The 14,806-nt window shown below is 44.5% G+C and overlaps 1 protein-coding gene across 2 annotated transcripts in view; it reads left to right on the top strand.

Moving 5' to 3' along the window:
• The window catches only part of VPS13D (vacuolar protein sorting 13 homolog D), a 252,545-nt gene extending 238,592 nt beyond the window's left edge, over nucleotides 1-13,953 (top strand). For both annotated transcript variants that reach the window (XM_083163091.1, XM_083163090.1), the window contains 3 exons: nucleotides 7,624-7,755; nucleotides 10,915-11,155; nucleotides 13,105-13,953. In XM_083163091.1, the coding sequence (XP_083019217.1) occupies nucleotides 7,624-7,755; nucleotides 10,915-11,155; nucleotides 13,105-13,236 (505 nt within the window). In that variant the 3' untranslated portion in view covers nucleotides 13,237-13,953. The remainder of the gene's footprint in view (nucleotides 1-7,623; nucleotides 7,756-10,914; nucleotides 11,156-13,104) is intronic.
• Nucleotides 13,954-14,806: the final 853 nt, after the last annotated feature.

Below are 14,806 nucleotides of genomic sequence, written 5' to 3'. Positions count from 1 at the left end.
CAAGTACTACACCGCGTTCAGCTTGATTCATTGACCAGCTAGAGCGCCAGATGTAATAAGCCTTGGAGAGAGAGATTAAGTGAAGAGTGATAAAGTACCAGCCAATTGGCTCATAACTGATATATTACAGGCTGTATTTTAAAAATGACTTTATGGGGCTGGATGGTTAGTATTTTCAGGGTCAAACGCATATTATTATTTATTTTTGTGTGTGTGTGTGTGTGGGAGGCATATATATTGTATGCAAATATTACTTAGCCCTGCCCCTTTTGTGGAAAAAATGGTGTGTGAGGGGGAGGAGCCAACATTCTAATGGAAATATCATATTGGCTCTGCAACCTACACAGTGACCTGCAGATTGTGGCAATCTTCTGCTGCGAGAAGTGGTTGTGATACCATGCCAAGTCTCTATTCTATCTCCCCGCCCCCCCCCACACACACACACACACACACACACACACACACACACACACACACACACAAACACCACCACACCGTGTGCGCTACTGAGTTTATTTCTATTCACTTTTATCACTTTTCATGTCTTATTAATTCTGGCACAGAATATTTTCTAGGCAGCTATGCTCTGCAATAATGCTACTTTCTAGGTATTCGCACCCCTTTTACCTTGTACAAATCTCCCACTTGACCAGCACCAAAGCAGCCCCAGACCATCGAACTACCTCCACCATGCTTGACAGATGGTGTCAGGCACTCTTCCAACATATTGTTCTGTTCTCACGGGATGCAGTTACCATCCCGGCGTTCAGAATCCCGACCGCCGAAATGCCGACACTTTCTCCCGCCGTGGGTGTCCACGACACCCCTGGAGGGAGAATAAATTAGCGTGCCGAGTGTAGCGAGGCACCGGGCCCGCTGCGTGGCGAGCGCAGCGAGCCCGCAAGGGGGGGCGATCCACGTCCCCCCCCTTGTCGGCATTTCGGCTGTCGGGATTCCGGCGTCGGGATTCTGAACGCCGGGATCCCGACGCCGGGATTCAATACTGAATCCGTTCTCACAAATGTTCTTTTGTGTGATCCAAACACCTCAAACTTCGGTTCGTCTGACCGTAACCCTTTTTTCCAATCTTTGTGTGTCCAATGTCTGTGTTCTTATGCCCATATTATTTTTTCCTTTTATTGGCCAGTCTCAGGTATGGCTTTTTCTTTGCCACTCTGCCTAGAAGGCCAGCATCCCAGAGTTTTCACTGTAGACAGTGACACTGGCAATTTGCAGGTACCATTTATCGAAGCTGCCAGTTGAGGACCCGTGAGGTGTCTATTTCTCAAACTAGAGACTCTAATGTGCTTGTCTTCTTGCTGAGTTGTGCATCGGGGCCTCCTACTTCTCTTTCGCCTTTGGTTAGAGCCTATTCTCTGAAGGGAGTAGTACACAACTTTGTAGGAAATGTTCAGTTTCTTATAAATTTCTTGCATGGAATAGCATTCATTTCGAAGAACAAGAATAGATTGTCAAGTTTCACATGAAAGTTCTCTTTTTTCCAGCCATTTAGGGGTGAGATGTATCAAACGGAAAATGCGGTAAAACCCCGGTTTTACCGCATTTTCCAATGTATCGAAAATGATACCGCATTGAAGGGTATAGCCACCTTTGGGTGGCAATACCCTATAGAAGCCTATGGGCTTTTCGCTGCCACCGACGCAAACCCACCGCCTTGCCGACCCCCCCCCCCCCTCTGGCTTACCTTCCTGAAGGGTCCTCCTGGACCCTGGAAGGTAAACCCCTCCTCCCCCTAGTGAAGCAGCCGGACATCCTTACGGCTGCAGGGGGGAGGAGGAGGCGCTGGGGACAGCCTGCTTAGCTGTCCCCAGCATGAGGGGAGAGCCAGGCGGCAGGGGCAGGGAGGTGACGGAGACCCCCCGCACACAAGAGTACAGGTATCGTGGGGGGGCTCAGTCACCGCACCGCGATGCCAGCCGCATATGTTAGTACATATTTATTTATTAACAGTTTCTTATATAGCATGCGCTGGCATCGCGGCGGGGGGGCGCGAAGGGCGGTGATGTATTTTAATACATCTCGCCCTTAGAGAGTATAATTAAACCCACAAATGTGATGCTCCAGATACTCAACAAGCTCAAAGGAAGGCCAGTTTTATAGCTTTTCTGATGAGCAAACCCATTTTCAGCTGTGCTAACATAATTGCACAAGGATTTTCTAATCATCCATTAGTCTTCTAACACGATTAGCAAACACAATTTACCATTAGAACACTGGAGGGATGGTTGCTGAAAATGGGCCTCTGTATACTTATGTAGATATTCCTTTAAAATCCAGACAGTTGCAGCTTGTATAGTCATTTACCACTTTAACAATGCGTAGACTGTATTTCTGAGTAATTTTATGTTGTCTTCATTGGGGGGAAAAAACAGCGCTTTTCTATTGGAAATAAGGGAATTTCTAAGTAACCCCAAACTTTTGAACAGTAGTTTATATATTTGGAAATAATACAGCTGTCATCAGGGTTGGCATTTAGGCAGAAAAGAAGAGGGTGTTTGGCCATGGCATCAAGCCTACAGAGGGCGCTCATGCACTGGAAAATATTATTTGTTCCTTCGTTTGTTTTACATTCTACCATCTGTCCGTATAGTGTTAGACCAGTCAGTCCTCTAATTTGTCTTGTAAAGAGTCTTCACTCAATATAAATCTTACATTGTAATGTGTTTTGTAGCAGTGTGGTTTCCAGACGCTTGCATCTTCCGGAGAACGCGCTCTTCTATAAAACTCACAAGGAGGACATCAGCTGGATGCCAGACCTGGAGTGGAGTAGCAGATAGACTAATGCTGCACATACACTTGTGAGATATTGCATGCAATCATTCGATTTTGACCACATCTGGCCGATAAATCGAATGATTGTATGCATTTGTATGGAAACATTCCATGCGATGCACGGACGTGCCGTTGAATGTCATGCTGATAGATCTTATGATCTGCACATAAAATCTATCAAATTGCAGGAGCGATCCCATTTTGTTTTTAACTGGAATGCAATCCACGTGTGGGGAGTGGAGGGAACGCTTTTGACGGCGTGGGGTTTGGGGAGAGGGGGCTGGAGGGACCGCTGGTGGTGTGGTAGAAGACAGGCAGAGGGGGCTGGAGGGACCGCTGGTGGTGTGGCAGAGGACAGGCAGAGGGGGCTGGAGGGACCGCTGGTGGTGTGGTAGAAGACAGGCAGAGGACAGGCAGAGGGGGCTGGAGGGACCGCTGGTGGTGTGGTAGAAGACAGGCAGAGGGGGCTGGAGGGACCGCTGGTGGTGTGGTAGAAGACAGGCAGAGGGGGCTGGAGGGACCACTGGTGGTGTGGCAGAGGGGGCTGGAGGGACCGCTGGTGGTGTGGTAGAGGACAGGCAGAGAAGGCTGGAGGGACCACTGGTGGTGTGGTAGAAGACAGGCAGAGGACAGGCAGAGGGGGCTGGAGGGACCGCTGGTGGTGTGGTAGAAGACAGGCAGAGGGGGCTGGAGGGACCGCTGGTGGTGTGGTAGAAGACAGGCAGAGGACAGGCAGAGGGTTCTGGAGGGACCGCTGGTGGTGTGGCAGAGGACAGGCAGAGGGGGCTGGAGGGACCGCTGGTGGTGTGGTAGAGGACAGGCAGAGGGCAATCAGAGGGCTGCCCAGTGTTTTAACCAATTCTGCTGCCACCACTGACCCCCACCGCCCGCTACGCTACTTCTAGTGCTACGGTACTCTGGCGCCCTCTGCCTGCCCTCTTCCAGCACCCAATGTCCCATCTCAAGATGGCATGCGACATCGGGTGCTGAAAGGGGGCACTTTTTGCACCACAAAATGCAATCAACATCGCACTTCGATGTCGCATCGAATCCGATTGCATAAGTGTATGGGCAGCATTACACCAGTTCATGCATTTAATCTGCGTACACAATAGCCAATTATCGATAACAATATCGCTAATGATATATTTCTGCATATTGGCTAATGTGTATGCACTATACCGTTAACGGTGCATGCTCCCTCTGTCATCTGTATATGCAGTAGAATCCTGACTTATGGGGGTTATTAAGCCCTGATCACTGGGCTGAGAATTCACATGCCTGGCGATGATTGACTGCGCATGCACAAGGCTATCCAGTGCCTTTTTTTCATTGTTAACCATTTGCATAGTGTGTGAGGTCAGCCTGTTTCTATTGCAACGTACGAGTTACGTCCTGGGTTACACACAGACTGCACACACTGAGAAAATCATTCCAGCGGCTTGTGAGGGGATTTGCAGCTAATCGCCATCCTGCGATATTTGGTAACGGCCATGCTTTTTTTTTACACTAGGTACTGAAAGCCGATAAGGCAGGTTTACAAGCAAACTGTGATGGAGCACCACTTCAGGATTAACACCTTTGGAATATGTTAATTATTTGATGAGGCAAATTTCTGTTTAGCCCACATAATTTCTGCTTCCACTGTGTCCAGGTTTCTGCTGCCCCTGTGCAAACCAATAATAGCAAAAATGCCTTACAGTGGCTGTGATATATACCTCAGCAGCCACTATGGGGGAGGAACGTCCTATCTGACGGATGCGGGACCATTTGTCTACAACAAGAAGATAGACAGCCATTAGGTCGACACCATTAGTTCGACAACTCAATAGGTCGACATGCTTTTAGGTCGACTTACCATTAGGTCGACACTGCCATTAGGTCGACACTGCCATTAGGTCGACAGCGTCTAGGTCGACAGTCAAAAGGTCGACATGGTTTTTTTTCACAGTTTTTGTACCCAAATGTCGACACAGTCGACATGGACACAGTTTGAAGTGAACCGCAGCCCCTCGCATCGCTCGTGATGCTTCGGACACGGTGCCTCGCTGTGCTCGGCACACTATTATAATCTAACTCCACGCCCTAGTGGATGGTAGGGCATGAAATACCGCCTGTCAGCACATGTCGGCTCAAAAAACAGTGGAAAAAACCATGTCGACATTTTGACTGTCGATCTTTTGACTGTCGACCTAATGGCAGTGTCGACCTAATGACATGTCGACCTAATGGTATGTTGACCTAATGGTATGTCGCCCTAAAAGCATGTCGACCTATTGAGTTGTCGAACTAATGGCTGTCTATCTTCTTGTTGTAGACAAATAGTCCGGATACCTATCTGACGCCCCTGTGTCCATTTCTCTGGAGTCCAGCATCTAGTTCTCTGGCGCCCCCTTGTCCAGATCTCTGGCGCCCCTTGTGCAGGGAAGAGAAACTGCATGGGTTTTGTAAGCTGCATGGTGCTACAATGAACACTATATATAGCGTCTTACATAGCCACCTCTTAACATGTCCTGCGGTGGCGCCACAGATATGCTGGCGCTCGGCACACTATTATCCTGTAGATGGTAGAAGGGCATGAAATACTGCCTGCCGGCACATGTCGGCTACAGAAAAAAGTGAAAAACACATGTCGACCTATCCATTGTCCACCTAATGCTTATGTCGACCTTAGCCATGTCGGCCTATTTCATGTGTCAACCTAAACCATGGCAATCTTCAGTGGCCCAATGCATGTCAACATGTGATGTGTTGACCTAACGACTGTATCCCATTTATTAAAACCCCAAAGTTCGTTTGTCATTATTTCATCTGGGTCCCGCCAAGCCCAGACTCTGTAAGAGCCACTGTGGAGTATGAACACTTGTGCTAGTCAGTCTCTGCCCGAAGCCGCCTCACAGTAAGGCTCTGTGCTCGCGCGTGAACTTTCTGACACCATCTCTGGTCTCTTTTGTGCCTTCAATGAGCCGCACTCTCTCCCCTGCTGCGACCAGCAGACATTGGGGCATTTCTGTCTTGTATTGCTTTGTGTGCTCATTAAAAAAGAATCAGAAAATCTATTGAGTGCACGTTTAATGTAACACAGATGTGGGCCACACTATGGTCCGCTCTGCTTTTCACATTTTCAGCTTTTTTTTTTTTTTTCCACATTCATCAGTGTTTCTTATTTACAGAAAGAAACTCGAGACAGCGGAACAGACTGTAGTTTTAACAAATAGATATATACATATATATCAGGTAGTGTGGAATGCAGATCGCCTTCCAGGGCCGACCGACCGGTTTGGGAAACGCTGATAGATTGTGACAGTCCTGCCTGTCCGTTCTAACACTTGGAGAAAGCCTCTAAGTGAAAAAAACTCATTACACTTGAAGACCTTGAGTGACGAACTCTATTACCAAGTTGAATGTTATGCTACCAGGAGTCCTGGGTACAGAAGCATCTTTGTTCTCGCGGCCGAGTTCCCTTTTTCCCCACTTCCTCCGTGTACATTCCTTTTAACTTAGTACTAAAACTTTTCTGGAGCACAGAGAACTGCGTTCCATATACAGGAAGATGATTTTATAGCATTTGCTTTTAAATCAATACCGTGGCAAAAGAGGTACATTTCACTGAAATAGAATACCCCAACCCTCGTCGCCCCAATTTGCACAGGATTAAAGTCATTTTCCTTTGTAGCTGTGCATTTGTAACATAAATCAAAGGCCGTTTATGGAGGAGATTGAATATGTGTTGGGTGGATTTAGTTTTATAGCTCTGCTCCCTGGCCAAAAAAATTAAATGTAGGAATCTGAATATTCCTGCAGACCTGGACAGTGTAATCGGTAACATACAGTACCCAACTGTATTACTGGAACTGTTCCTCTTTTGGACTGAAGATGGTGCTTAGGGTCAGAGGTCATGTACACCCCATGGAAGCCTTTTCCACTGAGCAAGAAACTGGCTTGGCGTCTCAATGTACATTTATGGCCGCAGTGATGAGATCAAGCCCAAAAAGCATCATAAAGTCCATTTCTTCAAAGTTGCGGATGAGGCACATTTTTTCAGATGCTGCCTAAAAACGGAAGGTGTCCAACCCCAAACTCCGGCTTTCTGTCCGCCAAATTGCGAGGGGGTTGCAATGACATTTGATACACAATTTCCGTCGCTGTTTGGGCTCGCACATTTGCACCATATCCGTATGCGTGCTCAGTCCATCGATAATCACTTGATCTGCAAATTCACACATCATTAATAAATGCTGAATCAGGCCTAATATACAGGGTGTATCCAACAGCGTGCCCTGCCGCAGTCATCTCTCTAGATCTTCCTTTCTGAGTAACTCATTCTCCAGGGTTCTCCAGGGTTCTCTCACTAGAACCCTGTATTTTAAAAGTCAATGCCCAAAGGTTCCCTTGTACTTTAAAGTGCCTCACGTTTAGCTAGCGTTACAGAATTCCAGATCATTTGTTTTGGCACTTCATGCATGTGACCTGTACACTGTTTTGCAGGCTATAAGAATTTTCCTGAAACCAGTGTTTGGCCATTTTTGTAGCACTTGTTTTCAATCTTCAGTGTCACCAAATATGTCACCAGGTGAGAGCTAGAGTTGGAGCAGCTACAGTTATTTGTTTTAAATGGTTCCATAGTTATAGCATGTGATGTTTCATTCTTGTAAATGTATTGCCTCTTATAAGTGAGTGTAAAGTAGTTTTGTTCCAATATTTTATAAGGGAATTGGTTGCTTTGCAACAAACTGGCGCATTTCGCTGTGAAAGTACATTTGCCGAAGTCCGGTTTTGTTTGGGGAACTTTGTAATAGTCTAAACTCTCCTCTTTTTTATATTTTACAGAATGCAGGTTCAGAGAGTGAGAAAGCCGCGGTGTTGTACAAGTCCCCAGGGACTGCTTCCAAGATATTCTGATACCCAGGCCGGGGGACAAGAACAACTATTCCTACTGACAGACAACATCCAGGATGAATTGTAAGTCTTTTACTAAGCAACCTGCCCTCAGTCCGAGACACCCCCCCCCCCCCCCACATTGGCTCAGCACCGAGGACCCGCAATCAGTATGGTTCTGGGCAATAGTGCCCTGTAATTTTGCCCAGGCTCATACACAGTCACTAGACCTGGGGTAGCCAACCCTAGTCCTCGAGAGCTACCAACAGTGCATGTTTTACAGGTCTCCTCACAGAATCACAAGTGAGCTAATTAGCTCCATCTGTGTATCTCTTAAAATGTGTCAGTGATCAATGAGTGCAGCTGTGCAGCAGCTAGGTTGTCTGGAAAATGTGAACTGTTGGTAGCTCTCGAGGGCTAGGGTTGGCTACCACTGGACTAGACCGTACACTAGTCCAACTTGCCCCTGCACATAGGTGTGTGCCAAATTGTAATGTAATTGTAATGTAACACAGAAATGCCATGTACTGTATAACGTTTGCACTTGATATAAACAGCTTTACTTTCAGAGAAAAGGCTTAATGCACAGAAACCCAATGTTTATGTACATCTTCAATGTTTTGGATCTGTGCAGGATCCACCTTACATAAGTACAGATCTGGGGATAAATATAGGGGCACTATGAGGCAGTAATGGGTTGGCAACAAAATCTCAGCATTACGACCCCCTTTTCTTGGGAAACGCGCTAGGCTGCATGTATTCGGAGCCCAGCGATCCCAGCCCAGCGATCAGGTTAACGCCACCCCTGCAAATGCACTCCCCTCCCTGCCGCACAAATCCCATTGCAGGGCTGTGAACAGATGTGTACGGGTACCCCTCTATGGGTCAAGGTCCACAGCCGCTGCCCCCCAGTACTGAAGCCATATCTCCTCCTTGCCGATTCTGAAGATCTCAAGGGGGGGCTGCTGGGTTCACCCTGGATCTGGGGCAGCTGGGCTTGTCCACCACTGAAGATCATTTCAGCTGGGGCCCACAGTCCAGGAGTCCCTCTGCTGCACGGGCCGAGATTCTGGGGTATGGGTGTAGCGGCCGGGGTTCTTGCTGGCCGGGATGGTGGCTCAGCGCCTGGGGGTCATGCGGGGTCTGCGTCTGTGGCGGCGCCTTAGACACTCTGTGCTCCTGCGCCCTATTCGCTCAATCTCCATCTCCATCTCCCTCGTCCTCCTCCCGTCTAAGAGGCACCCATTCACTGGGAAGTCCAATTTTTGTAGTGTTGGTTCAATATTTCCCTTATCGGTATTGCAAAATACTGGTTGGGCACAAGGGGTGATTTTTTTTATATTACAAAATTCAAAGGTACTATCAACTACACATTTTTTGGAGGGCACCAATATTAAAATAGTGCAACTTTTGTACTTTTTTTGGGCGGGATAATAGCATAACTTGTTGGATCCTACAACAAGACCTGAACACACATTCCATGCAGTCCCAGCCACAATATGGATAGATGATGTTCACTTGTTGTCCTATCCCTCTTAAGGTTTGAGCGCTTGACCGCAATGGTTCCTTCTGGTTGTCAGCCTTGCAATTAACCAGGGCTGTGGAGTTGGTAGATAAATGTTCCGACTCCGACTCCTCGTACTTCTAACGCCGACTCCTCGACTTCGACTCTGACTCCTCTGTATTAATATGCGAATGTATTTGATACATTCCTTGAAGGATAGAAAGGCAACATACATATTATTACTACAGAAACTAGAGGCTGGGAAGCAAACAGTCTACTGTATTGAACAGTTTAAGCCAGGCATGTCCAACGTTGGCCCTCCTGATGTTTTGAAACTACACATCCCAGCATGCTTTGCAATAGTTTTAGCATTCTCTAATAGCAAACTGTGGCAAAGCATGCTGGGATGTGTAGTTTCACAACATCTGGAGGGCCAAAGTTGGACATGCCTGGTTTAAGCAAAGGACAAACACAATGAAAACAAAGTTTTATAAAAAATTGTATTAATTAATTAAATGGCTGGATAGTAGCAGTAGGCATAAACATCAGGAACAGGAACTTTACCAGTTCAAAGATAAAAAACACATTATTTGGTTGTTTTGGGAACAAAAACAATAGGAAAGGTTCAGAAGTGTGGAGCATGAGTTCTGCATGCTTTGTGACGACAACAAAAATCAACAAGCCACAATCTCCGCTGGTTTGCTTGCTCGTCACTGTTCAATTCATGGACACAAGGAACGATGTCTTTACCGAATCGTTACTGGCGACGAAAAATGGTGCCTGTACATCAATATGAACCAGCATAAGGAATGGCTTAGCCAAGGTAAACAAACGACCCTGCGCATGAAACAAGATCTTCATCCGCGTAAAAAGATGTTGTGCGTATGGTGGGAGAGCTTGGTTGAATGAATTTTTCGAGTCTACACCAGGTGATTTCTACCAACGAGGTATTGAAAACCTTATTGAACGTTGGAAATAAGTTGTAAACTACAAGGGAGAATACATTATAAGTATTGGTGCTCCGAATTGTGCGTTGCGTGCCATATAGTGAAGCACATGAAAAGCATGCTTTTTCACGGTCACTTAACGTGTTCGTTTTGCGGTTACATGAGGCACTGCATGCATTGGTCTTTATTCTTACAGTAGAGAAGTCATTAATTATAATAGTCGGGTCGGTGCATTGTTTGCCGACTCCGGCCCCGACTCCAGGTACTCGAAATTGACTCAGACTCCTCGACTCCGACTCCACAGCCCTGCAATTAACCCAACGCGTTTTATCAAATGAACCTCCTCAGGGGTGTTTAGATGCTTGTGGCATGGATGTGTCCCACTTGCTTGTAGTATCATGAATATTTGCGAGTGTGTATGTGTGTGCGTGTGTATACAGTATGTATGTATGTATATATGTTTGTGTGTGTGTGTATGAATATATGGATGTGTGTGTGTATGTATGTATGTATATATATATATGTATGTATGTGTGTGTGTGTATATATATATATATATATATGTATGTATGTATGTATATGTATGTATGTATGTGTGTTACTTTCCTATAGAACTGATACAGACATGCCTTTGGTAACCGCAGATGTACAATAGAGTTTGGACGGCATTAAGCGGATTTACAATTTCTGCAGTTTTTCTATGTTTCCTTTTCACTTGAGTGCAAATTGATTAGAGCCACATATGATTTATGTTTGATTATTAAACTCTCTTCTTTGTCTTTGTTTTCACAGTTTTATAGCTGTTGAGCACATAGACAGTTACTGCGTGTTAATCTCATCCAAAACGGTCTATTTTCTTAAATGGGGCGAGTATGTGGACCGCGATGCCATCTTTCTCGAAATTAAATATGATGATTTATACCACTGTCTGGTCTCAAAGGATCATGGGAAAATCTACGTTCAGCTAACAAAGAAAGCAGAAACTTCCAGCAGTGGAATAGCTATACCAGGACCTTCACACCAGAAGCCTATGGTAAGAACTTTTATCACCTCTGTGAAAGCTTGCATGTTCTATAGATTTCACATAGCACTGACCACAGCACTGACCACAGAACTAAAGTCAGAGACAATGTGTACTGTAAGTTTCTTAGGAAGATCAGGACGTCTGTCCCTTGTGGACCATGGACATTCACTGTCTCCAACCTGGCTTATTTTGCCCTTACCCGGATGACCCTACACCATGCCTCAACCATCCCATTTATTACTTGTGTAGTCAGATTCAATACTCAAAGAAAATGAAAGCAGGTGTGCGCTATTTAATCATTACTAATTATAATAAACAGGGTTTTTTTTGTTTTTTTTTAAATCTTGCCAACAATTGTGGGTTTAACCACCATGTCCAGGTACCCTCATCTTGGGGTAAGTCCCTTACATTCTGGGGGTTCCAGTCTAGTGTGTGGGAAACCTCCAAGCCAAGCCACTCCAAGGCCCCACACTAGTTAGGAGGCCATGGATGTCTGCAACGTCCTCAAATCCATTTTAACCTGTATTTTTTTTTTTTAGTTTATTAGCAAACTGGTGTCTCACCGTAGTGATTGAGGTCCCATAGTCTTCCAGTCGTTCTACCTGTGGAGTCCCCTACTTATTTTTAAGTCGCCTTTAATGGAAACAGCTGTCACTGTTCAGTGAGTCCTCCACCACGCTACATTGTACTGACAGGAGAGTGGCTTAAACGAGCAAGCCGGCTTCAGACTGAGATTTGGGGCACACATCTGGGGGTGGTGGCACTGTTCAGCCTTAGTTTTATGATTTTCCTATAACTATATGACTCCTACGGACAGGGCAGGTTTGTGAGTAAAGAATGTCTTTCATCTGCGCTACGGTATGTAGAGAAAGCTGCTCTATGGAGTAATGGTTATTGTAGTAGAGTCAAAAGTGAAGGAAGTAGGTTATACAATAAAATGGATGAAAGTAAAATAAAATAATAGAACAAAAAATCAATTAAGAATAAAAATTTATAAAATTAAAAAATAAAATTAATGAAAATTTATAATGAAATAATCTAAATAATTGTACATGATATGCGATTCACTGATTTCAAGCCTCTATAATGTAGTAAAGGATGAGTATCCCCTATCCGAAATGCTCGGGACCACGAGCATTCCGGATAGGGGAATTTTCCGGTTTTTGGAATAAATTTTTGTAGCCATACTTACCTGTCCCCTGATGGTGTCCGGTGGTCCCTCGGCGTCCGCGCAGTCCCCGGGCGTCCACAGCAGGCCTCCGGCATCTTCTCCTGGTCTTCAGCGGTCCCAGGAATGCATTGCGCGAGTGTGCGCGCGCACCGGTGACGTCACCGGCACTCGCCCAATGCATTCCTGGGACCGCTGGAGACCCTGGAGAAGATGCCGGAGGCCTGCTGTGGACGCCCTGGGACTTGGTAAGTATGAAAAGAGGGTTAGGGGGGTTAAAAAATTTTTTTTAATGATTCCAAAAACCATGGTTTTTGGAATAATTCGGATAGGGGATGCACGGATAGGGGATACTCAACCTGTACACATAAATATATTCGCTGCTGTAGCACCCATGACATTGGTATAATGTAACTTGTGATGTTATGAAGACTAAGGTGGAAGCTAATTACTGTTGATTGCTGCTATTGGTTTCAGAAGTGACAAGATGGCGGGAGGAGCAAGCACTAATTACCCGGGTTCTGGTATTTTAGAAGGGCCTGTGCCAGTTGCTAAGTGGGACAAAGGACCCCCTTTGCCGAATGAAGTGCCACACAAAATATTTTTCTTTTATTCCAGATGAGGCGCTTCCATGCTCCCCAGATTTGCGACCGCCCCCTTCACTACATGGGCCCCTCAACCGTCTCCAGTGTCCCTATTGGTGTTAACTTAAATTGGGTTCAGATACTCTACAGCTAGGGTAATTTACTTTACCTTTGTGACTCTTCTTTTTTTTTTTTTTTTTTTCAAGGTGCACGTCAAGTCCGAAGCCCTAGCTGTAAAAATATCTCAAGAAATAAATTACGCAAAGAGTCTTTATTACGAGCAACAGCTGATGTTGAAGCAAACAGAGGAACAACAGAGTTTAGAATTGAACTCTTAAAATCAAAAGCACAAGAGACCCCAAGCAACACCCTGCCGTTTTTCTCTACATTATGATGTTGGGTTGACGTACGTGTTTGTATATAATAGATCTATATAATGCATATTAATACAGTACTAATTGGTGTATTAAAAAAACACTACTGCCTTTCAAGTACATTAAGATCGGGGATAATTTATATAATGGGTTACTAATATTTAATATGAAATATGTAATTATTAATATATAGTTCTGATTTTGAAGAAAGACCTTTATTTTGCTATGATGTAAATATTGTTTAATGTAAATATATGAGACGATGAAAACTTATTTGTGTAACGTGTCAGGTTTGTTTACACCATAGTCTTTAAGCTGTGAGAAATTGCACTAAGTCTCTGCAGCACATTGCGCAACGCCCGTGCGTGCAGGTATATTGAATGTCTATGGCGTAGGATATACCAAAATAATTAAGCTGCTCTTCTCAGATGATACAACTGCCTAAGCAATATATTGTGGTGAATTGGCTTTCTGTCTTCATGAATTATGGATCGGCCCACAAAAAAAACGCATCAAGTACACTTTAAAAATAAACTTTTTAAAAATCTGTTACATACCTAATTCTTGTATAATTAGTTGGCTTTATAAGTGTAGTCTTGAACACTTGGCTTTGTGGGTCTGAAAACCAATGATTTTGTAACTGTACAACATACGGTATTTAAAAATAAAATGTTTTACTGATGGGTCTTGTTGTTACGTGTTCCTAAAAACAATGTTTTCTCAGGAAGCAAAAGTAAAATCACAGCAAAATTATCCTGGACCTCTATTTTGCACTTTGTGATGAGAGGTTTGACATCAGTACTTACTAAGCAGTTCAGTGATTCAGTAAACTATTGTAAATGTAATACTCTATGTTGCTCTAGAATTTTTTTATTGTATTTGGCCTTATTCAGCTTGGATCGCAAATGATAATCTATTTGCAGAACAGTCCTTGGTCCGGACGCTTCCAGAAAATGGGGTGACATGCTCCCGTTTCCAGAAATGGACTCCGCCCCCGGCCCTCCCTGTGAACAATTCTGCATAAGCAATCCAACCTGAATTAGCCCCTTATCCCAGTTAATATGTTCATAGAGGAATAAAATGTGCAAGATTAGAGCATAATAACAATGTTCATATTTTAGTTAAATGTCTGAAAATACTCTAAAAGGGGGGTACACACGGTGAGATATTCACTTATATCTCTATTCGATTTGGCTTATAGTAACAAAGACGAATAGAAATCAAATGCTTTTTTTAGCATTCGATGCAGATTTGATCCCAATGCACGCTCCCATGTAGTGGAAATGGAATAGAAAAAAAAAGTGGAAATCTAATAGTAAGTAGTGCAAATTTAAAGGTGTGTACACACGCATCAATTTACTTTCAATTTCCCCAATTCCACCCCCTTTCAATTTGGCCTTTGCTTTCCATTGGATTTCACAATGGAAGTGCCCTTTTGCATTTAATATCGATTACGATTTGCATTCAAGGCACAGTGTACACATTTATTTATTTATTTATTTATTTATTAACAGTTTCTTATATAGCGCATACA

Source organism: Crinia signifera, chromosome 19, assembly GCF_055691185.1.
Source record: "Crinia signifera chromosome 19, ASM5569118v1, whole genome shotgun sequence".
NCBI classification, from domain to species: domain Eukaryota; kingdom Metazoa; phylum Chordata; class Amphibia; order Anura; family Myobatrachidae; genus Crinia; species Crinia signifera.
This window is presented reverse-complemented; position numbering and strand designations above follow the sequence as displayed.